The 16,665-nt window shown below is 34.1% G+C and overlaps 1 protein-coding gene and 3 long non-coding RNA genes across 7 annotated transcripts; 1 reads left to right on the top strand and 3 right to left on the bottom strand.

Moving 5' to 3' along the window:
- Positions 1–68: 68 nt before the first annotated feature.
- On the top strand, positions 69–1,999 carry LOC140184402 (uncharacterized). The gene is made up of 3 exons (XR_011881001.1): positions 69–781; positions 898–938; positions 1,578–1,999. It is a non-coding gene; the product is annotated as an uncharacterized lncRNA (long non-coding RNA).
- A 459-nt stretch (positions 2,000–2,458) lies between these two features.
- On the bottom strand, positions 2,459–4,024 carry LOC112796360 (uncharacterized). The gene is made up of 2 exons (XR_003199140.3): positions 3,704–4,024; positions 2,459–2,780 (listed from the first exon to the last, which is right to left on the bottom strand). It is a non-coding gene; the product is annotated as an uncharacterized lncRNA (long non-coding RNA).
- Positions 4,025–5,667: 1,643 nt separating this feature from the next.
- Positions 5,668–7,598, bottom strand: LOC140184401 (uncharacterized). The gene is made up of 3 exons (XR_011881000.1): positions 6,886–7,598; positions 6,729–6,769; positions 5,668–6,089 (listed from the first exon to the last, which is right to left on the bottom strand). It is a non-coding gene; the product is annotated as an uncharacterized lncRNA (long non-coding RNA).
- Positions 7,599–7,685: 87 nt separating this feature from the next.
- LOC112796358 (small RNA-binding protein 11, chloroplastic) lies at positions 7,686–15,735 on the bottom strand. 4 transcript variants are annotated; one of them, XM_072235131.1, is made up of 7 exons: positions 15,363–15,735; positions 14,255–14,531; positions 12,981–14,124; positions 9,194–9,306; positions 8,478–8,546; positions 8,277–8,383; positions 7,686–8,189 (listed from the first exon to the last, which is right to left on the bottom strand). In XM_072235131.1, the coding sequence occupies exons 4-7, from the start codon at positions 9,285–9,287 to the stop codon at positions 8,100–8,102; spliced, it is 360 nt and encodes a 119-aa protein (XP_072091232.1). In that variant the 5' UTR covers positions 9,288–9,306; positions 12,981–14,124; positions 14,255–14,531; positions 15,363–15,735; the 3' UTR covers positions 7,686–8,099. The 4 variants fall into 4 exon arrangements, 3 of the variants coding, with proteins under 3 accessions (XP_072091232.1, XP_072091233.1, XP_029153629.1); XM_072235132.1 differs by lacking the exons at positions 14,255–14,531; positions 15,363–15,735 and adding an exon at positions 9,800–9,893 and having other exon boundaries at positions 12,981–13,668; XM_029297796.2 differs by lacking the exons at positions 12,981–14,124; positions 14,255–14,531; positions 15,363–15,735 and adding an exon at positions 9,800–9,947.
- Positions 15,736–16,665: the final 930 nt, after the last annotated feature.

Genomic DNA, 16,665 nt, shown 5'->3' with positions numbered 1-16,665 from the left:
AATTGACTTTATTTCACTATTATGCATACTAAAAAGTCGCTTGAGCAATTAAAATATATGTTTAATTTGAGAGACTGTATCGGTTATTATATGATGAGGTTAAAATACAATTTATTGTATCCGGATTGGGCGTTATATAATATGCTGAAACTTAAGAGAATTTTGTAAACTTATTTCCATACAATTTTGCGTGAGTAAAATTGTTACACTCGTTTTTCCGAGAAGTTTTACAAAACCAAAAAAGATAATGCATATCCAATTAAAAGGGTCTGTCTAAAATCAGCCCAACTCTTTTGAGCTTATTTGATGCACCATTAAATTTGAAGCGTTAGATTAAATTGATAAACGATCTAATGGTTTATATTTAAATTATTATTAATTTAATAAAAATTACACTTAAAGACAACAACTTTTTTGATATTTTAAATTGGCCCAATATAAAAGTTTAGAACCAAACCCTTCTTTGCTGCAGCTATGCGCCCCTGCCTCTTCCCTCCACCCACTTTCTCCGTCTTCTTCCTCAAACAATGAACCTCCGTTTCTTCTTCTACACCCTTTCGGTCTACCTTCTTCTTTTTAGCGATGTCCCTCCGCTTCTTTCTCTACTCAATGTCCTCTACCTTCTTCCACAACGACTCCATTTCGTTTTTCTTCTCAAATTTCTCAAACCTTTTTAGGGTTTTGGTCAAAATAGGTTGAACTTTAGTGGAGCCTCGAGTTGGGAACAAGTTCCGTATCGGTCGGAAAATTGGTAGCGGATCCTTTGGAGATATTTATCTTGGTGAGCTTTCTTTCCTCTCTCTTTTTATTTGTTTTTTCTGTGCATGTTTGAACTTCGAATTTCTGAAATTTCCGATTAAGTTTTTCAGATTAATTCATTTTAAAAATTTTGTGTAGGTAACAATATTCAGACAAATGAAGAGGTTGCAATTAAGTTTGTGAGTACTCTGATCAATCTTTTATTGACTCTGTTATGGTGTTGTGAAAATTGTTGGTTGGATTTAGATCTAATTGATTATTGAATACCCGTGAGCTATCAACAGTGAGTGGAATAGATTCAAAATGTATGTTGATGATAATATATATAACATTGATGTGACACTGAATGTGCAGAAACTAGTAGATGTATTGGGTATATATTTTGTGCAATATGTTGGCTCCTCATGTTGCTTATGTCTTGTACCTCTTTTTTGTTACAGTCACTATTAATATGTCTAATTTTATGGCGCCCCTTACCTTCTTGCAGTCCTTTTGGACTCCATTCGCATTGTTAATAACCAATTTTTTTTATCCATCAACCATGACTTCAGCATATTCTTGCTTTTCAGATGATCAACCTGTTACAAGCAATTGTGAAAACTCCTCATTGTATGTGTTGGAATGGTTATTACCAAGAATTGGATTTCTAGATAAGATTATAGTGAAGGATGTAAGAACATTATGTGTAAATCTTGATTTTAACTTTTAAATTAATCAGATTTGGCTTTTATTAGATTCATTTTTTACTTTTTGCTGAACTTGTAGGATGGTACTTTTGTTGATTCATGAACTATTGGGTATATATTTTGTTTGTGCAGTTAGCAGGTCTGGCTTGCAAAATATTCCTTAAGACTATTGCATTGGGTGGTCACTCAACTGAAGTGGTCAGGCTTCAATCAAACACTGACTTTAGCAAATTCCATGGGTGATATTCCAGCTAATGAACCTTATCTGAGAATTTCCGTGATCTACTGTGCTAGTCACATGAAAGTAATTGAGTTAGGTGAAGGTTGAATCCCAATGGTGGCTTTTGCAGAAGAATTTTGAATTGAGACCTTGTAGTAGAAACTCATAATTTAATGTACCAAGTTATGTAATAGAAACTCTGTTTTGTGTTGTAAATGGTTTGGTCTAATTTGACCAAAGTCAATTTACGTGTATGAGGCATAAGCTTTGCGCTATTAGCATGAGTGCCAACAGATACCAGAAAAAAAATTAAAGCAAAGAAGCTTTTGCAAAAGGGGTTTCAACATATTTTACTTGATACATGTGTCAATGAATCATTCAAATTTTCAAAACTTAACACTTGACCAAAATTACAAAAAAAATGCCACTAGTCACAACAACCACTACAATATGAGTGAATAAACATACTCTTGATTCAGTTAATTGCTTGTTGCAATTTATGTTATTTGATACTAATTTTCAGATTATTTAGTAGAAATAGAATATGAGCATACTTAATATGCAGAAAACACTTTCAGTTACATTTCTGTTTTATGATGGTTGTGAAGAAAATTGTTCTTGAGTGATCTCAAGACTCAAGACTCATTCTATATAAATTCTAAACTGCATATCCATAAGGATTATTACAATATTTTATTTGAAAACAATTGAACACATGCAGATTCTACCAGTAATATCTCTAAATCAATGAAAGTTAACAACTATTGGTTCTCCCTACTGTTACTTTTAAAAATTTAAGCAAGTAAACATCCTTGATATTATTTAGTAGATACACACAACCCAGAACCTCTCAGAAAATTACAGTACTACTCAGATCCACTTCTTCTTTAAGAATGGAAAACTATGTAGAATTTGTTTTTTTTCCACTTCATTCTCCCTAATTCCTCAGCAAAATACACATTAAAAATAGAAAAGAAAAAGAAACTATGGTTGCTAGCAATTGCTTTAGATAGAGATCACGGAGATCAGATCCTTTTGTAACATTGCAATGCTTAGACACAATAGGAACTCCAAAAGCCTTCCAATTTGGAGTTGATTTCCCATGAGTTTGCTGCCTGACAAGATTTGTTAAAATCCAAAGTTAACGATGATAAGGAGAAACACAAGTAAACAATAAAAGCCTATGCATGGCATACAGATTATAAGTGAGCATATGAACCCAATTTTTGTTTATAGTATGGCAGTGAGCATTAGAGTAGTTCAAACCGTCAATTGCAGAGGTAAATTAAAACCATCTAATTATGGGAGATGTCAAATAATGATGATAAACTTTAACAAGGTATTTGAGATATTATATGATGACATTTCCTTTTATTCTACCAACAAGCTTCATAGTTCAGTTCTGTTATGGTTTTCTATATCCCGTGAGTTTACGGTCAAAATTTGGCAACATATTTATAGAAAGAAGACATAAAAAATATATATTGGAAACAATATATCATGGATACCAACAATTCCTTAGCAAAACTGTTTTGATCAAATAACATAATGAAACTCAAAGAAGAAAAGAACTGGCTTCAAATTAGATTTTTAAACTGAACAGATATACCTCAGCTACCAATAAGATTTTTAATGAGACCAATTTATAATGAATAAGCAAAACTAACTAATAACCATTGAATTTTCAAAAACAATCACAATACTAATTTCTGAATTTACAAACACACTAAAAAAATAAACAACAATAACAAATAAACCCGAAAATTGAAATAATGACCAGAAATCAAGCAGCAATAGAAAATAAAAAATAAAACATCATGAAAAGAGACAAACCCAGAAATTGAAATCAGAATCATAAAAACAAATATCAAAATTTTTGAACCCTAACTCAGAAATTTTAAACAATCAAGTAAACCGAACAAAACCACTAATCGAATGAAATAAGAACAAAACTCAATTGAATGACTTCATCAAAATAGATTCATGCAGCAGAACATAAAGGGATAAATAAAATGAGCTAAATGAAACAAGTTCATACCTGAGGCTGAGGTTCCATTGAAACTCTTGAAGTGTAGCGATGAAGGGGGAGACGGCGCTGAGGACGATGGGAAGACATGGTGCACGATGAAGGCAGAAAGAACGACGACACTCTGAAGCTGAAAAGGGAATTCTCAAATAAATTGGCAGTAGATGTGGGTTTTGTGAAAAGGGAAAAGAAAGAGAGGCTGACCGGTAGTGGGTAGGGATTATTGTTGATGGCAATGGGTTCTGTGAAAAGGGAAGAGAAAGAGAAGCTGATGGCAGTGGATAGGGATTATTGCTGTGGCTGATGGCTGATAGTAGGGAAGAGAACGAGGGTAGAGAGTGTGTTAGTGGGTAAATGAATTTAGGGTAGCAAATTTAGGGTGAAGGTAGCTAAATGAATTTTTAAAATATTTGTGATAAAAATAAAAACTTTAATAATTATTATTAAACCCCATTTGGGTTATATTTATAAATTATTTATTGAGTTTATTACAAAAGCTCAAAAGAGTTTATTGAATTTGTCTGCAGTAAGCTCAACTCTTTTGAGCTTTTGTAATAAACTCAATAAATAATTTTTGAGTTTAGTGTGTTTGTAAATTCAGAAATTAGTATTGTGATTGTTTTTGAAAATTCAATGGTTATTAGTTAGTTTTGCTTATTCATTATAAATTGGTCTCATTAAAAATCTTATTGGTAGCTGAGGTATATCTGTTCAGTTTAAAAATCTAATTTGAAGCCAGTTCTTTTCTTCTTTGAGTTTCATTATGTTATTTGATCAAAACAGTTTTGCTAAGGAATTGTTGGTATCCATGATATATTGTTTCCAATATATATTTTTTATGTCTTCTTTCTATAAATATGTTGCCAAATTTTGACCGTAAACTCACGGGATATAGAAAACCATAACAGAACTGAACTATGAAGCTTGTTGGTAGAATAAAAGGAAATGTCATCATATAATATCTCAAATACCTTGTTAAAGTTTATCATCATTATTTGACATCTCCCATAATTAGATGGTTTTAATTTACCTCTGCAATTGACGGTTTGAACTACTCTAATGCTCACTGCCATACTATAAACAAAAATTGGGTTCATATGCTCACTTATAATCTGTATGCCATGCATAGGCTTTTATTGTTTACTTGTGTTTCTCCTTATCATCGTTAACTTTGGATTTTAACAAATCTTGTCAGGCAGCAAACTCATGGGAAATCAACTCCAAATTGGAAGGCTTTTGGAGTTCCTATTGTGTCTAAGCATTGCAATGTTACAAAAGGATCTGATCTCCGTGATCTCTATCTAAAGCAATTGCTAGCAACCATAGTTTCTTTTTCTTTTCTATTTTTAATGTGTATTTTGCTGAGGAATTAGGGAGAATGAAGTGGAAAAAAAACAAATTCTACATAGTTTTCCATTCTTAAAGAAGAAGTGGATCTGAGTAGTACTGTAATTTTCTGAGAGGTTCTGGGTTGTGTGTATCTACTAAATAATATCAAGGATGTTTACTTGCTTAAATTTTTAAAAGTAACAGTAGGGAGAACCAATAGTTGTTAACTTTCATTGATTTAGAGATATTACTGGTAGAATCTGCATGTGTTCAATTGTTTTCAAATAAAATATTGTAATAATCCTTATGGATATGCAGTTTAGAATTTATATAGAATGAGTCTTGAGTCTTGAGATCACTCAAGAACAATTTTCTTCACAACCATCATAAAACAGAAATGTAACTGAAAGTGTTTTCTGCATATTAAGTATGCTCATATTCTATTTCTACTAAATAATCTGAAAATTAGTATCAAATAACATAAATTGCAACAAGCAATTAACTGAATCAAGAGTATGTTTATTCACTCATATTGTAGTGGTTGTTGTGACTAGTGGCATTTTTTTTGTAATTTTGGTCAAGTGTTAAGTTTTGAAAATTTGAATGATTCATTGACACATGTATCAAGTAAAATATGTTGAAACCCCTTTTGCAAAAGCTTCTTTGCTTTAATTTTTTTTCTGGTATCTGTTGGCACTCATGCTAATAGCGCAAAGCTTATGCCTCATACACGTAAATTGACTTTGGTCAAATTAGACCAAACCATTTACAACACAAAACAGAGTTTCTATTACATAACTTGGTACATTAAATTATGAGTTTCTACTACAAGGTCTCAATTCAAAATTCTTCTGCAAAAGCCACCATTGGGATTCAACCTTCACCTAACTCAATTACTTTCATGTGACTAGCACAGTAGATCACGGAAATTCTCAGATAAGGTTCATTAGCTGGAATATCACCCATGGAATTTGCTAAAGTCAGTGTTTGATTGAAGCCTGACCACTTCAGTTGAGTGACCACCCAATGCAATAGTCTTAAGGAATATTTTGCAAGCCAGACCTGCTAACTGCACAAACAAAATATATACCCAATAGTTCATGAATCAACAAAAGTACCATCCTACAAGTTCAGCAAAAAGTAAAAAATGAATCTAATAAAAGCCAAATCTGATTAATTTAAAAGTTAAAATCAAGATTTACACATAATGTTCTTACATCCTTCACTATAATCTTATCTAGAAATCCAATTCTTGGTAATAACCATTCCAACACATACAATGAGGAGTTTTCACAATTGCTTGTAACAGGTTGATCATCTGAAAAGCAAGAATATGCTGAAGTCATGGTTGATGGATAAAAAAAATTGGTTATTAACAATGCGAATGGAGTCCAAAAGGACTGCAAGAAGGTAAGGGGCGCCATAAAATTAGACATATTAATAGTGACTGTAACAAAAAAGAGGTACAAGACATAAGCAACATGAGGAGCCAACATATTGCACAAAATATATACCCAATACATCTACTAGTTTCTGCACATTCAGTGTCACATCAATGTTATATATATTATCATCAACATACATTTTGAATCTATTCCACTCACTGTTGATAGCTCACGGGTATTCAATAATCAATTAGATCTAAATCCAACCAACAATTTTCACAACACCATAACAGAGTCAATAAAAGATTGATCAGAGTACTCACAAACTTAATTGCAACCTCTTCATTTGTCTGAATATTGTTACCTACACAAAATTTTTAAAATGAATTAATCTGAAAAACTTAATCGGAAATTTCAGAAATTCGAAGTTCAAACATGCACAGAAAAAACAAATAAAAAGAGAGAGGAAAGAAAGCTCACCAAGATAAATATCTCCAAAGGATCCGCTACCAATTTTCCGACCGATACGGAACTTGTTCCCAACTCGAGGCTCCACTAAAGTTCAACCTATTTTGACCAAAACCCTAAAAAGGTTTGAGAAATTTGAGAAGAAAAACGAAATGGAGTCGTTGTGGAAGAAGGTAGAGGACATTGAGTAGAGAAAGAAGCGGAGGGACATCGCTAAAAAGAAGAAGGTAGACCGAAAGGGTGTAGAAGAAGAAACGGAGGTTCATTGTTTGAGGAAGAAGACGGAGAAAGTGGGTGGAGGGAAGAGGCAGGGGCGCATAGCTGCAGCAAAGAAGGGTTTGGTTCTAAACTTTTATATTGGGCCAATTTAAAATATCAAAAAAGTTGTTGTCTTTAAGTGTAATTTTTATTAAATTAATAATAATTTAAATATAAACCATTAGATCGTTTATCAATTTAATCTAACGCTTCAAATTTAATGGTGCATCAAATAAGCTCAAAAGAGTTGGGCTGATTTTAGACAGACCCTTTTAATTGGATATGCATTATCTTTTTTGGTTTTGTAAAACTTCTCGGAAAAACGAGTGTAACAATTTTACTCACGCAAAATTGTATGGAAATAAGTTTACAAAATTCTCTTAAGTTTCAGCATATTATATAACGCCCAATCCGGATACAATAAATTGTATTTTAACCTCATCATATAATAACCGATACAGTCTCTCAAATTAAACATATATTTTAATTGCTCAAGCGACTTTTTAGTATGCATAATAGTGAAATAAAGTCAATTTTAAAGTGACAGGCATGACTACTAGGAAAATAAACAGAGATTTATTGAGATCTCATCCTTTACGAGCATGCCATGCTTTGCAAAGGTGTTTACATAAAAATTTGCTTCTCAACAAGCATGATTAGCAACCAGGGACCCGTTACTAGGTGTGAATGTAACCACTACCACGCTTAACATCATTGGTGGATCAAAATAGAGAGAACTTATACAATGTGAACAAAACAACATTGTTATATGCAAAACACTGAGAGGAGATGCAGCTCCTTCTTCTCATGTTTAAGGTCCCATTCTGATACATTATGTTCAAGCCAGTTGCTAACTCTAAAGAGAATTCTACTAAATTCACAATTTAATCTTAGGCTTGGAATGTATCAAGTTTCCCCTTGTGAGTCAGAATAATTAGTGGTTATGCAAAGCATCACTGAGGATCAAATCAACCATCAGTAGTTGCCTTGTCAAAAGATGATTTTTCTGGTTTCTTATTTGGTTCCATATCCACGTACAGAACACGTCCATGCAATATCTGCAACAAAAGAAAAAGTAAAGGGTTGATTCATTTATGAATTTTGGCATTTCACAGAAGAGAAAAATAAAGGTACTAGATTCTTGCCTTTCCATTCATAGCCATTTGTGCCTTGCGGGCTTCTTCCTCCTTAGCAAAGGTCACATATCCAAAACCCTTAGATCTGTTCTTGGCTTTGTTCAGTACTATATCAGCTGGAAAAGGAAAATGACATTTACAGGTACATTAAGATTTTAATATGGGACATTCATGTTCAATGCTTGTAGTGACAATAGAAGAAGAACATACCATTTAGGACATTGCCATATTCTGAAAAGGCTTCAGCTAATTTCTCTTTTGTGGTAGAAAATGCTAAACCTGCACCAAGATTTTCATTCAGTTCATGTCACAGCAACAGCAAAACGAGAGAACTTAAAATTCGAGGCAAAGGCAAATCAAACACTTCTATAACAGTAATAAATAAAGAAATCATTAAATCATATACGCTAAACAGGATTGGCATTAAGATGGCTAAATTGTACTCAAACTAAACCTTTTTCCATATACCACAATCTAAAGTAATGCAAGTTATTGCTTGATTCCTACTCAAAGGCGGCTGGCGGCTGCAACTACTTAGTTGCATTGTAATATGCTATTATTTCCTTTTTCTAATTGCTCTGGGACCATTTGCTTTACTTCTATTTCTGAAATCATCGTTTACAGCAATGATGTGCAAAACAGATTTCATTAAGTATAAACCCCCAATGTTGAATCAATCCATTTGAATCCAATGCTAAAACCAATAGCAGGAATAACCAGCCGTGCTCTGCAGTTATTCAAATGTCCATAGTAAAAGCAATTGCTTGAACAGAACTTTAAGATAATCAAGAAAACAGCTCAAATTAGCAGACTATTGAAAAAATCAAACTAAATTTTTGGTACTCAAGTTTGCAAATAGTAATAATGATACTACACAAGAGAGGGAGAGTCCCAGGAAAACGAAAAGGGTGTGTGTAGCTATGTACCTTTGACAAAAATCTTGGAAGAAATTGATCGGAGGAAAAGAAGCTGAGAAAGAGACCGGTGCTGTTGACACCATATTTGCCGCAGACCCTCCATGCTTCAGCTTCAACTTCAACTGTCACTCAACAAAATAATTTATATTCAATTATTACAATTCATAAAAAAAATCCAAAATTATCCACCAAAATCTCATGTAACTAATCTCAAGTACCAAATAAAAAATAAACAAAGTTAATACTAAATTTTATTATCAACCATCATAAATAACAAAGCTAATATTAAATTTTATTATCAAAATCCCAATCTAAAGCTTTTGTATCTACTATTTTTGCAAATGCTGTGGCATAAGCATTTAGGCACCCTCAACAAAGATTGTATATACCATAATATGACCAGAAAAAAAAAAGGATTGAACATAACAACCTAATTTGATCAATAATGTGATCAGAAATTTTATCAATAATTTAGTCAGCAATTTAGCAACAGCAGGACCAACAACAATACAACGATAGCAGCAGCAACATTAGCACTTGATTAACAATAAAAATTAAAACAGTGTAGCAGCAAAAACAAAAAAACAGAGGTAGAGGCAGAGAGGCGGAGCAGACCGGTGGAGAGGAGGCGGCAGAGGGGAGAAGAGGAGGCAGCTGTTAAGCAGAAAAGAGAGTAGGCCGCCGCGGAGAAGAAGGGAAGCGAGGTCAGCTAGCAAGAGCCGAGAAGCCTCATTCAGAGAAAGACAAAACAGATCAACGCTTGGGCCTGGGCCTGGGCCCAGGGGCAAGAGGATAATGGGTAAAGCAAACTAATATAGGGTTGAATAAATGGTCAAATTAGTCCCTAAAAGATCACTCGTTTTTTAAATTAGTCTTCTAAATTAGTTTTTGAGAGATTTTTTTAATCAAATTTGTCTTTTAAAAATTATAAATTAGTCATGTTTGTCCTTGTAGATTATTATAGGTTATGACCAAGAAAAGGTTAGTGGACCAAAAAAGAAAGAAAGGTTATCATAGGTTAATGAAGAAAACACAAAAACCCAAGTCCTAAACTAAAACCAAAGTTGTGAGACCTAAATCGGTCAATGAACCAGTCGAGTGATTGGTTCAATAGTTCAATAGTCTAACCAAAGTCAAATTGTGGTTGAACCGATTTAATTAAAAATAAAATAAAATAATTAAAATTTTTAAAATGAACATTATATTTCATTGTTAAAATAAAAAATTTCTAATTAATTTATAATCAACAACAAGCCAACAACTAAGAAATTAACTCAGAATTAGAACAATAGTACAAAATTAACTAAAAAAATTAACAACAATCAACAATAATTAAAGCTGAACGAAAACAACAATCAATTCCTGATTTTTTCTGATAGTTAGTTTAAACATCAAAGTTTATATTTAAAAAAATCAAAATGCACATATATGCTCCTCATCATAAATCATAATCATCACAAAGTAAACTAACACAAGTGTTCACTATTAGCTAAGATCAATTATTTGATATTCTTCGGACTAATTAAGGCATTCCCATATAAAGTACACTATTAAGGAAACTAACATTAAGTCATATATGCTACTAAGCAAACCTAACACAGGTTCATATAATTCAAGACTTTTCAACAATTTTCTTGTCAGCTTTAGATGATGCTATGTATTTTGCAACATTGGCACAGCAAAGCTTATCAGTTTTGAAAACAGATTTTTTTCTATTATAAAAAAATTATTTTCCAAAAATATCAGAGCCGGATCAATCAAACAAACAAACAATAACAAAACTTTGTCCCACTAAGTGGGGTCGACTACATGAATCAAACGATGTCATTGTGCTCTATCATGTATCATGTCTACAGAGAGATCGTTTACATGTAGATCTCGTTTGACCACCTCATGGATGGTCTTCTTAGGTCTTTCTCTGCCTTTCGTCCTTTGACCATCTTCCATCTCATCCACCCTCCTGACTGGATGTTCTATTGGTCTTCTTCTCACATGTCCAAACTACCTGAAACGCGATTCAACCATCTTTTTCACAATGGGTGCTACTCCAACTCTCTCCCTTATATCTTTATTCATTATTTTATCCACTCGCGTATGACTACTCATCCATCTCAACATCTTCATCTCTATCACACTCAGCTTATGTTCATGTTCCCCTTTAGCCGCCCAACACTCTGTACCATACAGCATAGCCGGTCTTATAGCGGTGCGATAGAATTTACCTTTAAGTTTTAGATGCACTTTTTTGTCGCATATAAAACCAAATGCACTCCGCCATTTTGACCAACCTGCTTAGATCCTATGATTTACATCCTGTTCAATCTCTCCATTATCCTATATGATGCACCCAAGATACTTAAATCTTTTAACTTTTCGTAGGATGCTTTCTCCAATCTTCACCTCTATATTGGGGTTTTCCCTTCTCAGACTGAACATACATTCCATATATTCCGTCTTGCTACGGCTTATGCGCAGACCATACACTTCTAAAGCTTCTCTCCATAACTCCAACTTCTTATTTAGGTCTTCCCTTGACTCTCCCATAAGGCGATATCATCGCCAAAAAGCATGCACCATGGCACAGGCTATTGGATGTGTTTTGTGAGTACTTCCAAGACTAATGTGAAAAGGTATGGACTTAAAGATGATCTCTAGTGCAATCCTATACCAATAGAGAATTCCTCTGTCACACCACCTTGAGTCTTCACACTAATTGTGACCCCATCATACATGTCTTTAATTGCCCGAATATATGCGATCCTTACTCTCATCTTTTCTAAAATCTTCCATAAGACCTCTCTTGATACCCTATCATACGCTTTTTCAAAATCAATAAACACGATATGTAGATCCCTTTTATTACTACGATACCTCTCCATCATCCTTCTTAATAAGTATATCGCTTCAGTGATAGATTTGCCTAGCATAAATCTAAATTGGTTTTCTGTTACTTGTGTCTCTTTTCTCAACCTCCGTTCTATCACCCTTTTCCATATTTTCATAGTATGACTCATAAGTTTAATCCCTCTATAATTTCCGCAATTTTATATATTCCCCTTATTCTTATAGATAGATACCAAAATACTCTTTCTCCACTTGTCAGGCATCTTCTTTAACCTTAAAATTTCATTAAAAAGCTTGGTTAACCAGTTGATGCCTTTTTCTTCTTACAGCATCAATCAGAGCCGGATCCAATAAAGAGCACAAGTACCTCAATTACATATTGACACACTTATTCCCAGCAAAACACTATTAACACGCTAGAATCAGAAAAATCAGTAACCAAACAACTCAGAAATCAGAATGAATATAACAAAACTTGACAATGCAGTGAAGCACATAAAGGATAACACTTATCCGCCACCAGAAGAAACAACAATAACAAACAAGTTTTTAAGTTTAACTAATTTCACTCACAAACAAGCTAACAACTAATAAATTAACTGAGAATTAGAACAATAGCACAAAAAATAACTCAGAAAATTACCAATAATCAACCATAATTAACCCATTAGTCAGAACAAAATAACAACAATCCAGTCAGGGAACAACGAAAAAACTAACTTAGAAAATAACAACTAACCCAGAAAAACAACAATCGTCAATCAACATAATGAAATCCAGAGAACAGCAATTAACTCCCAAAAAGAAAACTGAAGAAGCAGGGGAGGGATGAAGGTGCATCTCAGAAATTCAGTAACTCAAAATAAGCAGAAATTAACAAACTCAATCAGAAATCAGAAAACCAAACAAAAGAACAAAACAAGCGAAAATAAACTGAAGCAGCAGTGTTTACTGGCGGCGGCAGAGGAATGGGAAGTGATGGCAACGGAGGAGGGGAAGTGACCTCGGACAGAGAGCAACAGACGGCACGAAGAGGGATGCTGGCCTCGGACACAGAGAGAGAGCACGCGTCCTTCGTGCGGTGGCGAAGAGAAGAGTGCGTCGGCACCCACGCTTTGTCCCCACCGGCGGCGACAGTACCCTGTACCGGAGGAGAAAAGTTCGGCGATGAGGGACGGTGATGGTGGCTGGCTGGGTTTTGGGTCAGGTTCCACTGTTCCAGAGTGTGAGAGAAACGGGGTGGGGTATTTCTTCATTATTTGATAAGCTATAGTCTCTTCCTTATCCGAATCTGCTTCACATGTCAGCTCTTTTTTTTGGGGTCATGGGTTAGGTTATCCAACCCGACCCGAGAAGCTACCGGTAGCCCACCCCAGGCGGATCAACTAATGGAAGACATCTTGTTCTCCAAACGCTGCTGGATGCTCCTACCTCGTCGTCAACTGAGTACCTGGAGGATTATAGTATTCTGGTGGATCATGGAAAAGCATGGTTTCAGTGCCTCCATATTGAAATGTTGCTGCTGATACATAGCCTGCAGTACATGAAGGGCGTATGTCTGTATATGTATGGCCACTACAGAAAATACTTGCAGGCAAAATTCCCAGCTTCAGATTTCCATCAAATGCACCAACCGATGGTCCTAGGCTTTTGCGTACGAAATCATTAAAGCCATTCTGATCCCATATCTTGTCATCAGCTAGCAGCATTTCTTTCCATTACTTTGCCAGCTTTTTTGACGACTCTGAGGGTCTCCAATGGAAAATTCCTATGTTGTAGGCTCACCAACATATCATTTTCATCAGAATGAGGGACTGAATAAATGCTATAGCAACCTGGAAAATAAACTGAATGAAACCTCTGTCATTGCATACAAAGTAGATGAAAGGAAAAGATTCTAGTCAATACAAATTTTACTTCTTTTGGAATTAAAATATTATTCAAAACGGAATGACCAAGTAAAAATGAAGATCATCTTCATCCAAACCATGTCGGTATGGCATCTATTAGAATAACTTTTTCTCTTCCCATTTTATGAAATGTTGGAGACCCCCAGCCGACATCCACTCTGCTCATATGGCTGCCCATGTCAAAAACTGGAGATATCAAACACATTTTACAAAGATCAATTGATGGTGTAAATACCAGAAATGCATTTCTCGCAAGGCATCACTGCACATCTAAGCAAGGAGCATGAGAAAGCAAAATAAGGCTTGAATGGCTCACCAACAAGAAAATTAGTGACTTCCATATCTGTCAATTGTTTCACCCAAGTCAAAATAAAATCCATGAATGCATAGTTACCAAAGGTCATTATTACAACATTATCTTTCACCCTTTGCTGAACCAGCTCTTTGGTCAGTCGGAAAGTCTCCAAAGCGAGCATCTTTTTGTCGAATGGAGGAACATCCCATAGAGACTGTCAGAGAAGGTGGGGGCACATTATGAATCACTTCTGGCTGGGAAATGTTGAGTGTTTGATCCCTAGGAGGCTGATTATCATCTGGAAAAGTAAGAAATCAACTTTCAAAGTCCTTTGAAAACATCATGGAAGAAAAACAAGGCTAGAATTCACAAATGTCTTATACAATACACCATTAACAAAAATAGGAAGGTTACTAAGTTACTAGCAGACAAAGACAACTCAACTAAAAGAAGTTCACAGATTATAATTGCATTGATGAACTATAATGAAAAACGTTGTTTGTTGTGCACAAAAATGCAAATCGGAGCCTAAAGAGGTGATAGATTTGATCATCTTTGTCTTTTTGAACAATAAGTAAGCTCTTCCAGAATGTAGGGGTTTAGCCTTTCCCATGTAACACGAAACAAACCTTCTTTAAGGGAAGAATGAATTTTCATGCTAAAAGGGTATACTAGATTTAAGCTAAAACTACCAAGCACGGCCACAAAAAGCTGCAATTTTTATACATATAACAAGTCAACAATAGATAACAGAAAAATGACTTCCAACAATAAGAACACTACACACTATGATGAGCACACAGCAACATTGTTACAGTCCTAAAATTCAGAAGGGTACAGCAGATTCAAGCTAAAACTAGCAAGTCCTTGCAGGGCAACAAGCAAAGGCATGATTTCTGGAGAGGCATAAAAGAAATTTTACTTCACAAATCTTCTACATAATTGAAGAAAAAAACTGAAAACTGATTTCTATGATCATCTACTCTCTTTCTTCAGCTTAAAAAATTGCTTTTCCAAACACACCTTTATTGAGAAAGCAAAAGACACACATATGATCGAGAGTGCATAGAGAAACAGTAAAAGGAGGAGTAACAGCAGCAGAAGTAAAAGAAGTAAGAAAGGAACTCACGAGAGAAGGAAGAAGAGACAGTGGAAGGTGAAGAGAGCAAGTTGTTGGAAGAGTAAATTGCAGAGAAGACATAGAAGAAGGAAACAACGATTCCAATTATGACAACGGTGTAGATCGTGAGGAACAGAGGCTTCGATTGGGCCACTTCCTCACACCCATTTCTCCACGCCATTACTGTAACCTTTGTCGCAAATTGAAGAACAGGAACCACTGCTAACTTTGTTGTATCAAACACATAATCAGCATCATTGGTTCATGTTCGTGTTCGTGTTTCTGTTTCTAGCTTCATTTCATTGAGTGAAGAAACCAGAACCCAGAATCGAGATTTGGGTTTTGGTGATTGGAAGAAGCAAATGAGATTGAAAAGTTCCCAAATTTTTCTATGGGTGTTGGACTGTTGGTATCGATGATGCGCGGGGTTTTTTTTTTAAATAAATTTTTTTACATAATAAATAAACAAAAAATTATTTTTACATTATTATACTCAAATATAGTCACAAAAAATACTCAAATATAATTAATAAATAAAAATATTTTTATACAAAATATTTAAATATAAAATTATTTTTTATAATAATTTTTTTAAAAAAAATTTCTTAAAAATTCACCTCTAATTCTATGTTGTTTGCTTTTCTTTTATTTAAAATTAAATCTCATTTCCATATATAACTAAACTAGTAGAATAGCCGTGTATTGCACAAATTAGAGATGTTTGTCAAACAAATTACTTTATTAGATGTAAATTTTATAGAAAATTATATTTTTGTATTCTTAAAAATATTTGTAACACACGTTGATTTTAAAAAAAATAAACAATACATTAACTCCAATTTCAGCAAAATATGCCGTCAGTATTACTAATAATTTCAACAACATCCACGTGAAATATCGACCTATATAAAGACTAAAAATTTGCAAACACCACAAATAATAATAATAATAATAATAATAATAATAATAATAGTTTGAGACTTTAAAATTATTTGTATCTTTTAGTATATTATTAAGTGATGTATTTATTTTAGACAAAAGAGAACATAACCGACGAAATGATTAGGCCATGACCGATTTCAAGGGATAATGGGAAGATACCACAACGGTTATGTCATCAAAGTCAGTAACCATCGAATCTCGACAATAATACGTTATAATAAGCACTAAATGCTGGAAAAACGGCAGCCCTACAGGGCGAAGTTAAAAGGGAAAAGCAACCAACAAGTAAGCACACACGAGAAAAGACTTTCACCACCTAATACATTATTGACTTTAGTATCAGAGTGTCTTGTAGGTTGCCTACCTGACC

Source organism: Arachis hypogaea, chromosome 4 (genome assembly GCF_003086295.3).
Source record: "Arachis hypogaea cultivar Tifrunner chromosome 4, arahy.Tifrunner.gnm2.J5K5, whole genome shotgun sequence".
NCBI lineage: Eukaryota > Viridiplantae > Streptophyta > Magnoliopsida > Fabales > Fabaceae > Arachis > Arachis hypogaea.
The sequence above is the reverse complement of the archived record's forward strand: the minus strand, read 5'-3'. Positions and strand labels throughout refer to the sequence as shown.